Raw genomic sequence first — 14,588 nt, 5'->3', positions numbered from 1 at the left:
ACATAGGTATTTTCTTATATCCTCTTCTGTCTTTCATTGAAGAGTGGCATACCATATGTAGTCATTTCCACTTTGCTCTTTTCACTTAACAGTGTATCCTGGAACTCTCTCTAGGTCAGTTCGTTGAGATCGTCCTCATTCTTTATTATAATTCATAGTACAGTTGACCCTTGACCAACGCAGGCTTGAACTACCTGGGTCCACTTGCATATTTTTCAGTAGTAAATACTACAGTACTACACGGTTCAAGATTGGTTGAATTCATGGATGCAGCGGAGCCGCGAATGCAGAGGGCCAACTATAAGTTATATGCAGATTAACCCCTGTCTTATGTGTGTGTATTTAGGTTATTTTCAGTATTTTGCCATTGCAAACAGTGCCATAGTAAATAACTCTGTGCTTATGTATTTTCATATTGTTGGAGGTTTGTATACCTAGTAATGGGATTGCTGGGTCAAAAGGTAAGTGCATATGTAGTTGTGTTAGCTATTGCCAAATTTCCCTTCAGAAAGGTTGTACTGATTTGCATTCCCACTAGCAACATATGAGAGTGCCTGTTTTACCACAGCCTCACCAATAGAATGTGTTGTCATACTTTTTAATTTTTGACAGTCTCATCGATGAGAAATGGTATCTTGGTATTATTTTAGTTTGTGTTTTTCTAATTATGACTAAGCTTGAACACTTTTTCGTATGTTTGAAGGCCATTTTGTATTTTATTTTCATGTCTTTTTCCCATTTTAATATTGGTACAATATTATTAACTGAGCTATAGAGCACAGGTTTTAGGTCTTTTGTCCCTTGTTTTTTACGAGTTCTTTATATATTTAGGCTATTACCTTTTTGTGATATATATTCCAAATATTTCTTCCTTATTTATCAGTTGCTTTGTTTATGGTGGTATTTTGCCATGCAAACTTTTTATCTTTATGTAAATTTATTAATATTTACTTTTATTGCCTCTGGATTTTGAGTCATATACAGAAAGGCTTATAAATCTAAGGTTAAAGAGGAATTTACCCTTTTAGTACTTGTATGGTTTAATTTTTTAAATTTAGATCCGTAATTCACTTGGGATTTTTTGTGTATATGATGTGAGATATGGATATGATGTGAGATATGGATCTAATTTTATCTTTTTTTCCCAAATCCAGTTAGAATCCTGACTATGCAGCTCACTAGCTCTGTGACCTGGGACAAGTTAATTAAATTAGCCAACTCATCTGTAAAGAGGGGATCATGATAGAATGAACTGCATAGGTGGTTACTAGGATTACAGTTGACCCTTGAACAGCACTGGCGTTAGGGACCCAGACCCTCCAGACCCTCCACACAGTCGACAATTTGCATTTAACTTATAGCCAGCCCTTTGTGTACACAACGCCTCCTTATACGCAGTCCTTCCATATCTGCGGTTCCTTGGCGTCCGCGGTTCCACATCCACAGATTCAACCAACTGCCTGTCATATATTACTGTGGTATTTACTATTTTAAAAGATCCACATATAAGTGGACCTGTGCAGTTCAAACTTTTGTTGTTCAAGGGTCAACTGTACTTGAGATAATACATTTAAATGCCTGTCACAGTTCACATGGTAAACCCTCAATAAACTTTAGCTATTATTCCTTTAATATATAAAGAGTTTTTACAAATCAGTAAGACAAACTCCAAAACTCCAATTGATAAACATACAGAGGATGTAAATACATAGTTAATTACCAAAGGGAAGTCCAAATGGCCATTGAACATATCTGAAATATTCTACTTCATTAAAAATCAAAGGGGTATAAAATAAAACAACGAGGTACCATTTTTCGTTTGTCAACTTGACAAATATATTTTTAAAAGGACATTTATTGGACAGTGCTTACCCTGAGATAGGCACGCTCAGATATTGTAAGTGGAAGTGTACATTGATCAGACTTTTTTGAAAAACAATTTGGCAATATAGTTTTGCCTTTTTACCCTATAATTTCATTTCCAGATTTGCCTTAAGGAAATAATCAGAGCTGTAGATAAAATTTATGAAAAGTTATTCATTACAGTATTATTTATGATATAAGAGTTAGTAGCAATATAAATTTCCAAGAATAAAGGACTATTTAACAAACTTTGGTACGATCTATATATATTCTATGAATATACCATAGAAGAAAGATTTGAAGAAAATGTACCAGAATGTTAATAGTTCTTAGAGATTGTAGGTGGTTTTTATTGTATTCTAAAATAAGCATATATTATTTATTTAATTGGGGGGAAAAGCAATCAGTATTATTTAAGGGGATTAGAATTGCCTTTTGAAGTTTTGAACTCTTGACAAAGACCCTGCATATCAATGTTTGATTAGTGTTTAGCCTAGCACTATGCACATCAAAGCTGAGAAGTGCTTCTGTGGTTTCCTGGGAAACTTCTGTCAGTACTTCTAAGTCCCTTGGATTCTCCCTCATTACTCATTTAAAATTAGTATATTAGAATTAATATATATTATAATTTATAGAATTAACATAATTCTAATTATTGGAAATGTAGAAAAAAATTTAATAGAAGAAAAAGATTCCTATATGGTTAGTAACTTAGAACACAGATGGTGGTTTGTCCAGTTTCCTTTCAGTAGTTAAAAACTGTAAAACTTGACAAGGATTTTTCTTTACCTTCCTTTTCCTTTCTTTTTCTTTTGCAGACTTTTGTCTTTTTTTTCTTTGCTAATTGTTGTTTGTTTGCTTTCTATCCCCAAAATTCATGTTGTTATCCACCACATATGTCCTCCCATGTTCTTATAACAATCTATAAACATGCATCTCTCCCTCTTTCTCTCTCTCTCTCTTTCTCTCTCTCTCTCTCTCTCACACACACACACACACACACACACACACACACACATGCACACACACACTATATACATACATACATGCATATATGAGGGGTTTGTGATTGTTTTATAAAATTGTGATCTTAATATATATAATGTTGGCTTCTTTTTCAGCCATTCAGAAGTTACTTTAGTCATGGAATGATTTCCAGTCATATAACTGAAAATAGGTAAGATTCTTGGGAAAGAAATTGAATGGTAATAGAGAAAATGGGGTTGACAAGGTTGTGGAAATGGGGGAGAATCTAAGTACAGAAGCTGGAGTCAGGAAAATATGGGTTGACTTTAGTCATCACAGAGTAAGAAATCCATACTCTATAAAATTGTCTGTTTCACTGCGTTTGTATTTTTGTATTAAAAACAGTTTTATATTAAGGTGGCTTTTAAAACATTGTAACTTGCTAAAATCTAAAGAAAGGAATTTTCTATTCCATCTGTAACCCAGCAAAGCTAGAGGAAGCAGAGTGTCCAAGGGCTGGGCAGGGATCAACAGTGGCTTGTTGGGGAGTAAAAGGGATTGGGCATAAAGGTCCAGCCCCAGGAAGACATGGGAGCAATGAGAGTTGCTGCATTTGTTTTCTTGAAGTGTTTCCTTCAGTACCTCTCTTGCCATGATAATCAGGAGGGCCCAGCAGGGGATAGTTCCTCTGATGGATGAATGCAGTAGATCTTTCCTTTCTTTTCTTCCCCAACTGCAGTCCAATCTGGTAATGAGACAGACTACCCTGGCTGGGACTCAGAGTCATCTTTTTCTGCGCAGAGTCTCACTTAACTTGAATTAAGCATCAGAATAGAATCAGAGTCATTTTTACTTTTAAGAGCCCCAGTTTGCCTGAAGCTTAAGGAAGTATGTTTAAGAACAATGAAACGAAATACAAAGGATTTTCCACATAACGTACTCTAAGGGCAATTTAAGGAAAGGGTATGGGATAAAGAAAGCTGTCTTAGTCTGTTTTAGCTCCTGTGACAAAAATACCATAGACTGGGTAGCTTATAAACAACAAACATTTATTTCTCCACTACAGTTCTGGAGACTGGGAAGTCCAAGATCATGGCACTGGCAGATTTGGTGTCTGATGAGGGCCCACTTTCTCATAGATGGGTGTCATTTCACTCTAACCTCACATAGCAGGAGGGGTAAGGGGGATCTCTCTGGAACCTCTTTTATAAGAGTTTCTTTTATAATCCTATTCATGAAGACTCTATCCTTATGACCTAATCACCTCCCCAAATCCCTACCTCCTAATACCTCACTTTGGGGGTTAGGATTTTAACATGTTGAATTTTGGGAGAACACAACATTCAGTCCATAGCAGAAACTATCTTTTTAAAATATCCTTTAGTCATTGACTATTTGTTGACAAATAGGTATGACATACTAAGCAAGAGATACATGATTAAAAAATAAACCAGACACAGTCTCTGCCCTCATGGAGTGAATAGTGTGGTGGAGAAATAAGACATTAATCAAGCAACCTCACAGAGAAATACATAATTGCAAACTCTGATTGATGCCTTGAAGGAGAAAAGAACATGGTACTGTGAAGACCACACTGGAGAGCTGACCTCTGGGGGGAGATGAGATGTAAATGATTAGTAAAGATAATTAAGGGACAAAAGCAGTGGTCTTGAGAATGTAAGGAACATAAAAGAAATGTGTGTTGAGGAACATAAAAGAAGATGAGTTTGGCTGGAGTGTGGAAGTTGGGAGAGAGTGGCCTTATATGGAGCTAAAGAAGTTGGCCAGGCCAGACCATGTTAGTCTTTGTTGGCCATGTGAAAGATTTCAGCCCTTCTCCTGAAAATAAAGGCTTTGCATGTTTAAAAGATTATCCTCTCTGCAATGTGGAGAATGGATTATAGGAGGGCAGAGTGGAAGCCGAGTGGAAAGTAGGGAAACTATGAGGAAGCATTGCAGCCAAGAGGAAAGAGGGAAGAGAGGGATGGGTGCAGGGACGGGTAGGTGTGGTGGTGAGAACATTTGCAACCCTACTTTCCTCCTTCCCTCCTAAAGCTACTTGGGAATGGTTAACAGCTCTATTGTTTGTCTACAGTGTGAGTATCACAACTGCTATCATTCTTGAAAATGTATATTTCTATCAAAATGCTATTGTATAAAATTGGGATTTTGCTCCATCTCTGCATCATGGACAGCAAACTTACAGAACTTTCTCCTTAAGCAGCAGGACAAGCTAAAAATATAAACATGGCTTGGGTTTAGTTATGTCCCTAAATGACTGATCCCTATGGGTCAGTAGGAGGAGTCAAAGATAATCTGGTATCTTTTCCCAACCAGCAGGGAGCATTAGGTGGACTGTACTAATCACCTTGCTCAAACTGCAGGATGACAGTCAGAGAAGCCCAAGAACTCAGTCATTTGGAAGTTTCCCTAGCCAGTAATCTCTTCACTAATCACATGTTTTTGATTTGCCACTCTAGCCCTAATAGGCAGCCATTTGTTCTCTTTGGTAATCATTCCACACGAGAAAACCTGAATGCTGGCAACTTTAACTTCCCTTCTGAAGGGCACCTGGTACGCAGCACTGGTCCCAGCGGGAGCTTTGCCAAACACATGGTGAGTGGCTTGACTACCTGGTGCTTAATTGGTTTTATTATCAAATAGGGAGGAGGGGAGCTGGATAAATGGAACCTTTCCAACTAGTGTATTGATTTAACCTTGAAGTTGTTTTGGTGTGAAAAGTGATTAAAAACTGACTGTATTTTTATATAAGTACTAGATACGATTTGAAAGTATCATATTTAATTTTTAAATATTTGAAGGGAAAAGGTTAAAAAAATACTTTCACGAACCAAACTTTCAGTTATCCAAGTAGTATCAACAGTAGAATAAGAATTTTAAATTAACTTGAAAATAGGCAGTCATTCCAAGCCTAAGTTTGTTATGTCTTGACTGTTACATTTCAAGTGTTAAAAGAGAACTATCATCTAGAAATCTATATCCAGTGAAAACCTCCTTCAGTAATGAAGGGGTAATCAAGACATGCTCAGATGAAAGAAAACTAAGAGAATTTGTTGCCAGCAGACCTACCCTAAAAGAATGACTAAAGGAAGTTTGGTCAAAACAAAGAAGAAATGATAAAAAAAAAAAAAGAAGGAATCTTGGAACAATAAGGAGGACAAAAGAACACAATGATAAAACCAGTACATTTTTTTTGTATACTTCAAAATAGTGAATTTTATCTCAAAAAAATTGCAAAAAAAAGGAACCAACCCCAGTGCACACCCACATTGTGGATGACTTAACCAATTTCTGTTTTTAGGTCTGTATGACTCCAAAGCCAAGGGCTTTCAGTCATTAACTCAGTAATCATTATTGAGTGTCTACTATGTGCCAATCACTGTGCTAGGTGCAGGGAAAATATAGTCATAGTCTTTGCCTTGAAGGATCTCACAGACTAGTAGAAGAGTCAGTGAGGATGGTGCTGTGAAATGTTTGGAGCAATAATTTAGCCATCCATTACACACCTTAGAATGGCTGAAACACTGACAACACCAAATGTGGAGCAACAGAAACTCTCATTCATTACTGGTGAGAAGGCAAAATGGTACAGCCACTATGGAAGACAGTTTGGCAGTTTCTTGCAAAACTAAACGTTCTTTTAGCATCAGTCATGCTCTTTGGTATTTACCCAAATGAGCTGAAAACTTACATCCACACAAAAACCTACACAAGGAATTTTTTCTTATAACATCACTTTTCATAATTGCCAAAACTTGGAAACTTGGAAGCAGCCAAGATGTCCTTCAGCAGGTGACTGGATAAATAAACTGTGGTACATCCATACAGTGGACTGTGTTTCAGTGATAAAAAGAGCTATTAAGCCACAAAAAGACATGGGGAGGAACCTAAAATGCATATTGCTAAGTTAAAGAAGCCAATCTTTAATGGCTACATAGTATATGACTCCCACTATGTGACATTCTGGAAAAGGTACAACAGTGGAGACAGTAAAGGGAATTCCCTGGCAGTCCAGTGGTTAAGGATTCCATGCTCCCACTGCCACTCTCACTGCCGAGGGCCTGGGTTCAATCCCTGGTCGGGGGAACTAAGATCCCACAAGCCACGCAGTGCGAGGAAGGGAGAATAGATGGATCATAGTGGATTTTTAGGGAAGTGAAACTATTCTGTATGATATTGTCACGATGGGCACATGTCATTATACATTTGTCAAAACCCATAGAATGTACAATACAAAGAGTGAACCCTAATGTAAACTATGGACTCTAGTTAATAATAATTTATCAATATTAGTTCATCAGTTGTAACAAATATAATATTACAAGACAAATAATAGGGGAAATTGTGGAGGCAGAGGGAAGGACAGGAGATAATGTGGGAACTCTGTGCTTTCAGATCAGTCTTTCTGTAAACCTAAAACTGCTCTAAAAAAAAATAGTCTATTAACAAAACAAAAATGTAGCAGGTTATTTATACAACTTTCTGTAATAATTGGGGTTCTTTATTTTACAAACATGAAAACCTAATGAAATCAAGGAACTTACGGAGACCTGGTCCTGGGGTGGTGGGGGCCCTAGTTATGAACTTTCATCTTCATTCAGCTCTGTTTCTAGGTGACATACTTATCTTTTCCATTTCTGTGCCATTTGTGAATAATTTACAAATTAATAGGTGATATTAAATCTGAAAATCCAGATTATCTGAGCAGTTTTACATTACACATGCAAATTCTGTTGTACCAATTTCCTTTTTAATGTAAATGTCAATAACATTTTTTTTGAAGTATAGTCGATTTACAATATTGTGTTAGTTTCAGGTGTATAGCACAGTGATTCAGTTATACATATATATGTGTGTGTGTGTGTATACACACACACACACACACACACACACACACACATATTCTTCAGATTCTCTTCCCTCATAGGTTATTACAAAATACTGAGTATAGTTCCCTGTGCTATACAGTAGGTCCTTGTTGGTTATCTATTTTATATATAGTGGTGTGTATATGTTAATCCCAGCCTCCTAATTTATCCCTCCCCTCACTGCCCTTTTCCCTTTGATAACCATAAATTTGTTTTCTATGCCTGTGAGTCTCTTTCTGTTTTGGAAATAAGTTCATTTGTATCTTTTTTTTTTTAGATTCCACATATAATATCATATGTATTTATCTTTCTCTCTCTGGCTTACTTCACTTAGTATGATAATCTCTAGGTCCACCCATGTTGCTGCAAATGGCATTATTTCATCCTTTTTTTGGCTGAGTAATATTCCACTGTATATATATACCACATCTTCTTTATCCATTCATCTGTTGATGGACATTTAGGTTGCTTCCATGTCTTGGCTATTGCAAATAGTGCTGCAGTGAACATTGGGGTGCATTGTATCTTTTCAAATTATGGTTTTCTCCAGTATGTGCTCAGGGGTAGGATTCCTGGATCACATGGTAGCTCTATTTTTAGTTTTTTGGGGAACCTCCATACTGTTCTCCATAGTGGCTGCACCAATTTACATTCCCACCAACAGTGTAGGAGGGTTCCCTTTTCGCCACACCCTCTCCAGTATCTATTATTTGTAGACTTTTTGATGATGCCTTTCTGACCAGTGTGAGATGATACCTCATTGTAGTTTTGATTTACATTTCTCTAATAATTAGTGATGTTGAGCATCTTTTCATGTGCCCTTTGGCCATCTGTATGTCTTCTTTGAAGAAATGTCTATTTAGGTCTTCTGCACATTTTTGGATTGTGTTGTTTGTTTTTTTGATATTGAGCTGTATGAGCTGTTTGTATATTTTGGAGATTAATCCCTTGTCAGTTGCATCTAAACATCAAGAAATTTGATGTTAATATAGGCTTACATAAATTTGTGACCTCATCTAAGGAAGCGGGTTTGAAATACATGGCACCTTAAAAAAAAAGCCTTTAGTTAGGGAAAATTTGGAAATCCAAGGAACATATTTTGAGGAAATAAGCCTATTAACCAACAATTAGAATTATGTACATGATTTTTCATTTAGGATCATGGCAGTATTGATCATATTCACTATGGTATAGTTTAGATTAGTCAGAATTAAATTTTTATTTCATATCTATAACTTGGATTACAGAAAAATGCCATATATTCTCTTGTGACTTCCTTAATAGAGTAAAATAGAAGGAATGAATATTTGTGTCATATTTAGCTGTTTTTAAGATACTGTGCTGGGCTTCCCTAGTGGCACAGTGCTTGAGAGTCTGCCTGACAATGCAGGGGACACGGGTTTGAGCCCTGGTCCGGGAAGATCCCACATGCCACGGAGCAACTAAGCCCATGCTCCACAACTACTGAGCCTGCGCTCTAGAGCCCGTGAGCCACAACTACTGAAGCCTGCACACCTAGAGCCAGTGCTGTGCAACAAGAGAAGCCACCGCAATGAGAAACCTGCACACCTCATGAAGAGTAGCCCCCGCTCACCGCAACTAGAGAAAGCCCTTGCGCAGCAACAAAGACCCAACGCAGCCATAAATTAATTAATTAATTAATTTAAAAAAAAAAGATACTGTGCTAATTTCCTTTCCTCTGTTTCTTGTGATAGCATTTTTGCATTTTGTACCTACTATCCTAGGACCCCTGATGAGATTGTTGGATTTTCAAAAGAGAAAAGGACATCCATTTCCATCTGTATAAATGAACAACTAAGCAGGGAAGAAAAATAAGAATTTTAAAATCTAGAGAACTTATTTTCTCTTCTGGATGGCCTATGTACAGAGATGAAATACAAGTGAAGGTGGGGACCTGGGTATCACCTCCTTTCCTGAATTTGTAGCTGCCTTCCCACATCTGCATATCATGTCAGCCAAGGTCCAAACTTTGAAAGTTCTGCACTAAACATTAATGACAGTCAAAACCCAAGCACATTTTGTCTTCTTTTCTTTCTAAGTTGTTAATTCTTTAGCATCCTGGGCTGACCCAACAGCAGCCTCACAATGTAGCCAAAGTTATAAAACACACACAAGATACCTTAGGAAAAACAACAATTAAAGGTGACCTTTTCCCCTATGCGTTTAAAAAATAATAAATCAGCTGTTGGTAAAATAAAATGGATTTCTATTAACTATACACTTTTTGTTTCTCTAACAGTACACACTTAAGTCCCTGCTCCTTTTTTACCTTTTTTTTTTCTGACATCCAGGTAGTACAGTGTGTTTCACCAAAGGGACCCCTTGCTTGTTCAAGAACATACTTTTTTGGAGCTACTCATGTTCCTTACTTGGGTAAGTCCATGTAAGTTGTCATCTCATCAACTTACCTAATGAAAAGTTTCTCCCATGAACTAGAAGTGGACTTGAGATTTACTACTTTCCTCAGAAACTCATTTTGTAGCCTGTAATTCCCTGTTGATGTGCCTAACACAGTTCTCACAGAGTGTATTTCAGGAGGAATAACTATCAGCTCAATATATATTAGGTCCAATCATGTGTGAGACCATGTGCTTGGTATCAGAGGGAAGGCAAAGATGAGTCAGCTGTAGTTGGAGATAGCAGGAGGAGATATGGGCTGCAATGGGAGTTTGGATGACTCAGCCAGGTGCCTATTGTTCTAGTGAGGAAGGTGAGGAAGAGCCATGGTAGAAGGGTACCCATAAGCTGGGAACATTGACAGGAGCAAGTGCTCCATGCTGAGGAGCCATTCAGAAAGGCTAGGCTGACTGAGGCTATCCTCTTTGCTGTGGTAACCAGAAGCTGCAGACATCCAAAGAGACACAGAGAAGAACTCTTGAATGAATGAGGGTCCCAGCACTGTTCCACAGAGGAGAGTACATCAGAAACCAGGTTTTCTCCTGAGCATTGTTACATAAACCAGGAAACTCTGAAAGAAGCATGACTTGGGTTGGATAATTAAGGAGATGAAGAAAGAGGCAGAACTGAGCCTGCTTACTTATACCTCCTAATTTAAAAATTTAAAAATGAAAGCAAAAACATTCCAGAGCTGAAGATTCCACATGTTTTCTCTGGTGTTTAGTGGTGATGCTAATTGGTTGTCAAGGTCAGTGTCAGGGATGATGGTCTGGGAGGATACTGGCAGAAGCTAGGTTTCACTGTTGTTTGTGCTTGTACAGTATTTAACTCAAAAGAAAAAAATGTAGTTCTTGACATCTCCTTCAAATTAAGAAATCCTAGCCTCCTTGTGAAGTGTTTGCATCTCCTGTAATCTTGTCACATTCTTAATACATGGTCCTCTTTCACAGGAGATGACAACAAGCTGCCCAAGAAAACTGAGCAAATGTAAGTCTTCATTTCTATAACATTTTTTCTTTCTCACATTGAGTTACTCAGATGTTGAGATTGTCCCATCTACCTCCTTTTGAGATCAGCGTTGGGTAGGACATTTGGCTTAAGAGGTGAGCAGAGGGACTTTCCTGGTGGTCCAGTGATTAAGAATCCGCCTTCCAATGCAGAGGACGTGGGTTCGATCCCTGTTTGGGGAACTAAGATCCCACATGCTGCAGGGCAACTAAGCCCGCACCACAACTACCGAGCCCATGCTCTCTGGAGTCCACGTTGCTGCAACTAAGACCCAGTGCAGCCAAATAAATAAATAAATAAATAAATAAAATAAGTAAGTAAAGTAGAGCTGTGTAGTCTCCCAGGATGTCCCAGCCCCTGTCTTTCATCTTGAAGTCTAGGCTAGAGACTCTGCCAGGTTTGCCATCTGCTCCTCTCTCCAGACTCAGAGACTTCCTGGCTGCACACCCATGCATTTAAGTGGCATAACGCTTCTTAATATATTTTCTATATAGTGCATTTTGTAATAGGGGCTTTCCAAAAAATAAAACATCCTGAAACCCATTGGTAGAACCTGTGTGAAACCACATCTGGTCTGAGAGGTGTTTCCTCTGAATTTGACACTCAGACTTATGGAACAGAGCTAGGATCTCAACTCAGGCCATGCAACTCTCTAGAAAGGGCCTAGTGTTGACTTCTGCCCCCCGCCCCCCAATATAGCAGGAAACCAAAGACAAGAAGTAAACTCATTAATGCTTGTCTGCTTGGGCTACCGTAACAAATTACCACAGACTGGGTGGCTTAAACAACAGAATTTATTTTCTCACCATTCTGGGGACTAGAAGTCCAAGATCTAGGTACTAGCAGAGTTGGTTTCTGGTGAGGCTTCTCTCCTTGAGTTGCAGACCACCACCTTCTTAGTGTTGTGCTTACATGGAGAGAGAGAAAGATCTCTGGTGCCTCTTCCTTTTTTTTTTTTTTTAATATTTATTTATTTTTTAGCTGCATTGGCACATGGGCTCTTTCGTTGAGGTGCACAGGCTTCTCTCTAGTTGTGGCATGTGGGCTTCTCTCTCTAGTTGTGGCACACGGGCTCTCTAGTTGTGGCACGTGGGCTTAGTTGCCCCATGGCATGTAGGATCTTAGTTCCCCGACCAGGGATCGAACCAGTGTCCCCTGCATTGCAAGATGGATTCTTAACCACTGGACCACCAGGGAAGTCCCTGGTGTCTCTTCCTCTTATAAGGACACCAATCCTACTGGATTAGGAACCCACCCTTTATGACCTCCTTTAACTTTAATTACCTTTTAAAGGCCCGGCCCTATCTCCAAATATAGTCACATTGGAGATTAGGGATTCCATATGAATTTTGGGAAGATGTAATCAGTCCATAATAATGCAGGAATTTCTGAATTCCATAAAGGGATTTTCTTTCAGAATTATGAAGGTAATAGAGTTCTGTTATTACCTAATTAAATATCCTAGCATAAACTAGTTAGGTCTGTGCTTCCCAAAGGCTAACAGTGACAGGCCACAGAGAATCATTTAAGGATCTTTTTAAGAAGATACATTTCCCAGGCTATAGTAGTTCTCAGAACTACTGAATCAGAATCTCTAGGGTAGAACCCGTAAGGCTCTGTTGGAAAAATATAAAGTAATATAATCACACTTGAAAATTTGAGAAATAAGGGAAAAAAATAAGATTAACCATAATTCCTCTTCTTAGACACCACCCGTTAGTATCTCTTTTTTAAAATATATTGATTGATTGATTGATTGCTGCATTGGGCCTGTGTTGCTGCTCATGGGCTTTCTTTAGTTGCGGTGAGCGGGAGCTACTCCTCATTGCGGTGGGCGGGCTTCTCATTGCGGTGGCTTCTCATTGCAGAGCATGGGCTCTAGGCACGCAGGCTTCAGTAGTTGTGGCACATGGGCCTAGTTGCTCTGCGGCATGTGGGACCTTCTTGGACCAGGGCTCAAACCCGTGTCCCCTGCATTGGCAGGTGGATTCTTAACCACTGCACCACCAGGGAAGCCCCACGCATTAGTATCTTAATGTGTATCTTTTTGTTGTTTTTTTTTAATTATACATTTAGGTTTTGTGTAGCTGTAATTGTAGTGTGTATACAATTTTTTTGTGTGGGTTTTCTTTACGTTAGCAGCAAGTCAACCACATTCTTATGTGTTGGTGGATATGTATAGTCTTGCTTTGTACCTGTTTGTGTTTCCATACCAGCTGTGCTTAGCCATTGCCCTGGATCCTCATTCTAGACCCGTAGACATTTTGCTTAAACCAAAGTCACTGGTGCTCCACTTCAGGGACTGGTGTTGAGAGGTGCTTGGGCCCACATCAGGAGACTTGTTAAATCACAGGGCTGGTGGAATTGGGGCCTAATGGAGTCCTACTGAAGGCAACAGCAGCACCATCCAGGCATAGAGCAGGCCCTTCCCCAATCATGGGTCTCAGGCCTCCTGTCCAGGCCTTTTTATGAGTCAGAAGCCAGATAGCTTTGTACTGAACTCTTGCCTAAGGGTCTGTATAGGACAAGGCCAAGCAGGGGGTTGGCCTGACCAGTGTCGGTACTGAGTGATGTTTGAATTAAGCTGGGTGAGGGAGGGAGTAAGGGTATCTTTATATGTCTTTGGCCTCTATAAATCTTTGCCCTTAGTGTTGAGATGTGGAGGATTCTTGTCATACCTGGAAGTGGCCAAGCTCTTTGGCAGTGTCCCTGCCGGGCACTTTCCTACCAGGACATACCCCTCTGCCATGGCCTAGTCAACAATCTTCAGGATATGTTGAACCTTGGAGCTGTCATTTTGTTATGTGTTGTTTCTCTTTTTCTTCTACCTTATTCAAATCTCTTACCTGCAATGCAGAGGTGTGGTGTGAGAGCCAAGGAGGAAATTGAAGGTGTTGGCAGTGTGATGTGGCACAATGGAAAGGCACCAGGCTGAGAGCAGACCTGAGTTCCTCTACAGGCCCTGCTTGTTTCTTCTGTAAGATGAGCGTGTTAGACCAGATCATTTCTGTGTTCTTCCTGCTATCAAACTGTTGCTGAGTCCAAGCTCGGTCTGCTCACCGCACAACAGGCCAATAAATCGGGAGATGAGGTGTTGAGGCAAGGAGTAGAGGCTTTATTCGGCAGACCAAGAAGGTGGCAAACTAGTGTACCCAAAAAACCATCTTACCAGGGTTTGGATGCCAGTTTCTTTTATAGAATCAGAGAGGGAGATGTGGTGAAGAAGTAAAGTAAAAAGGCCATTTGTCTTGCAGAATATCTCCTGCACTGGGAAGGGGTTGTGTTAATTTCTTCTTTTCTGCAGCCATTCACAGGTGGGCAGGGTCAGAATGTCTCTCTGTGAGCTGAACAAAGGCCTTTTAGTTTAACAGTCAGGCAGAGGGTCAGGGTTCCCTGTGGCAGGCCATTATGTATGCTTACAGCTATAGATAGTGATTATAATAA

At 39.2% G+C, this 14,588-nt stretch overlaps 1 protein-coding gene across 5 annotated transcripts in view; it reads left to right on the top strand.

Moving 5' to 3' along the window:
- The window catches only part of DNAAF9 (dynein axonemal assembly factor 9), a 147,978-nt gene that overhangs the window by 59,150 nt on the left and 74,240 nt on the right, over window positions 1–14,588 (top strand). For all 5 annotated transcript variants that reach the window (XM_061208327.1, XM_061208325.1, XM_061208328.1 and 2 more), the window contains 4 exons: window positions 2,985–3,040; window positions 5,310–5,445; window positions 10,031–10,112; window positions 11,087–11,123. In XM_061208327.1, the coding sequence (XP_061064310.1) occupies window positions 2,985–3,040; window positions 5,310–5,445; window positions 10,031–10,112; window positions 11,087–11,123 (311 nt within the window). The remainder of the gene's footprint in view (window positions 1–2,984; window positions 3,041–5,309; window positions 5,446–10,030; window positions 10,113–11,086; window positions 11,124–14,588) is intronic.

Source organism: Eubalaena glacialis, chromosome 13, assembly GCF_028564815.1.
Source record: "Eubalaena glacialis isolate mEubGla1 chromosome 13, mEubGla1.1.hap2.+ XY, whole genome shotgun sequence".
Taxonomy (NCBI): domain Eukaryota; kingdom Metazoa; phylum Chordata; class Mammalia; order Artiodactyla; family Balaenidae; genus Eubalaena; species Eubalaena glacialis.
The sequence above is the reverse complement of the archived record's forward strand: the minus strand, read 5'-3'. Positions and strand labels throughout refer to the sequence as shown.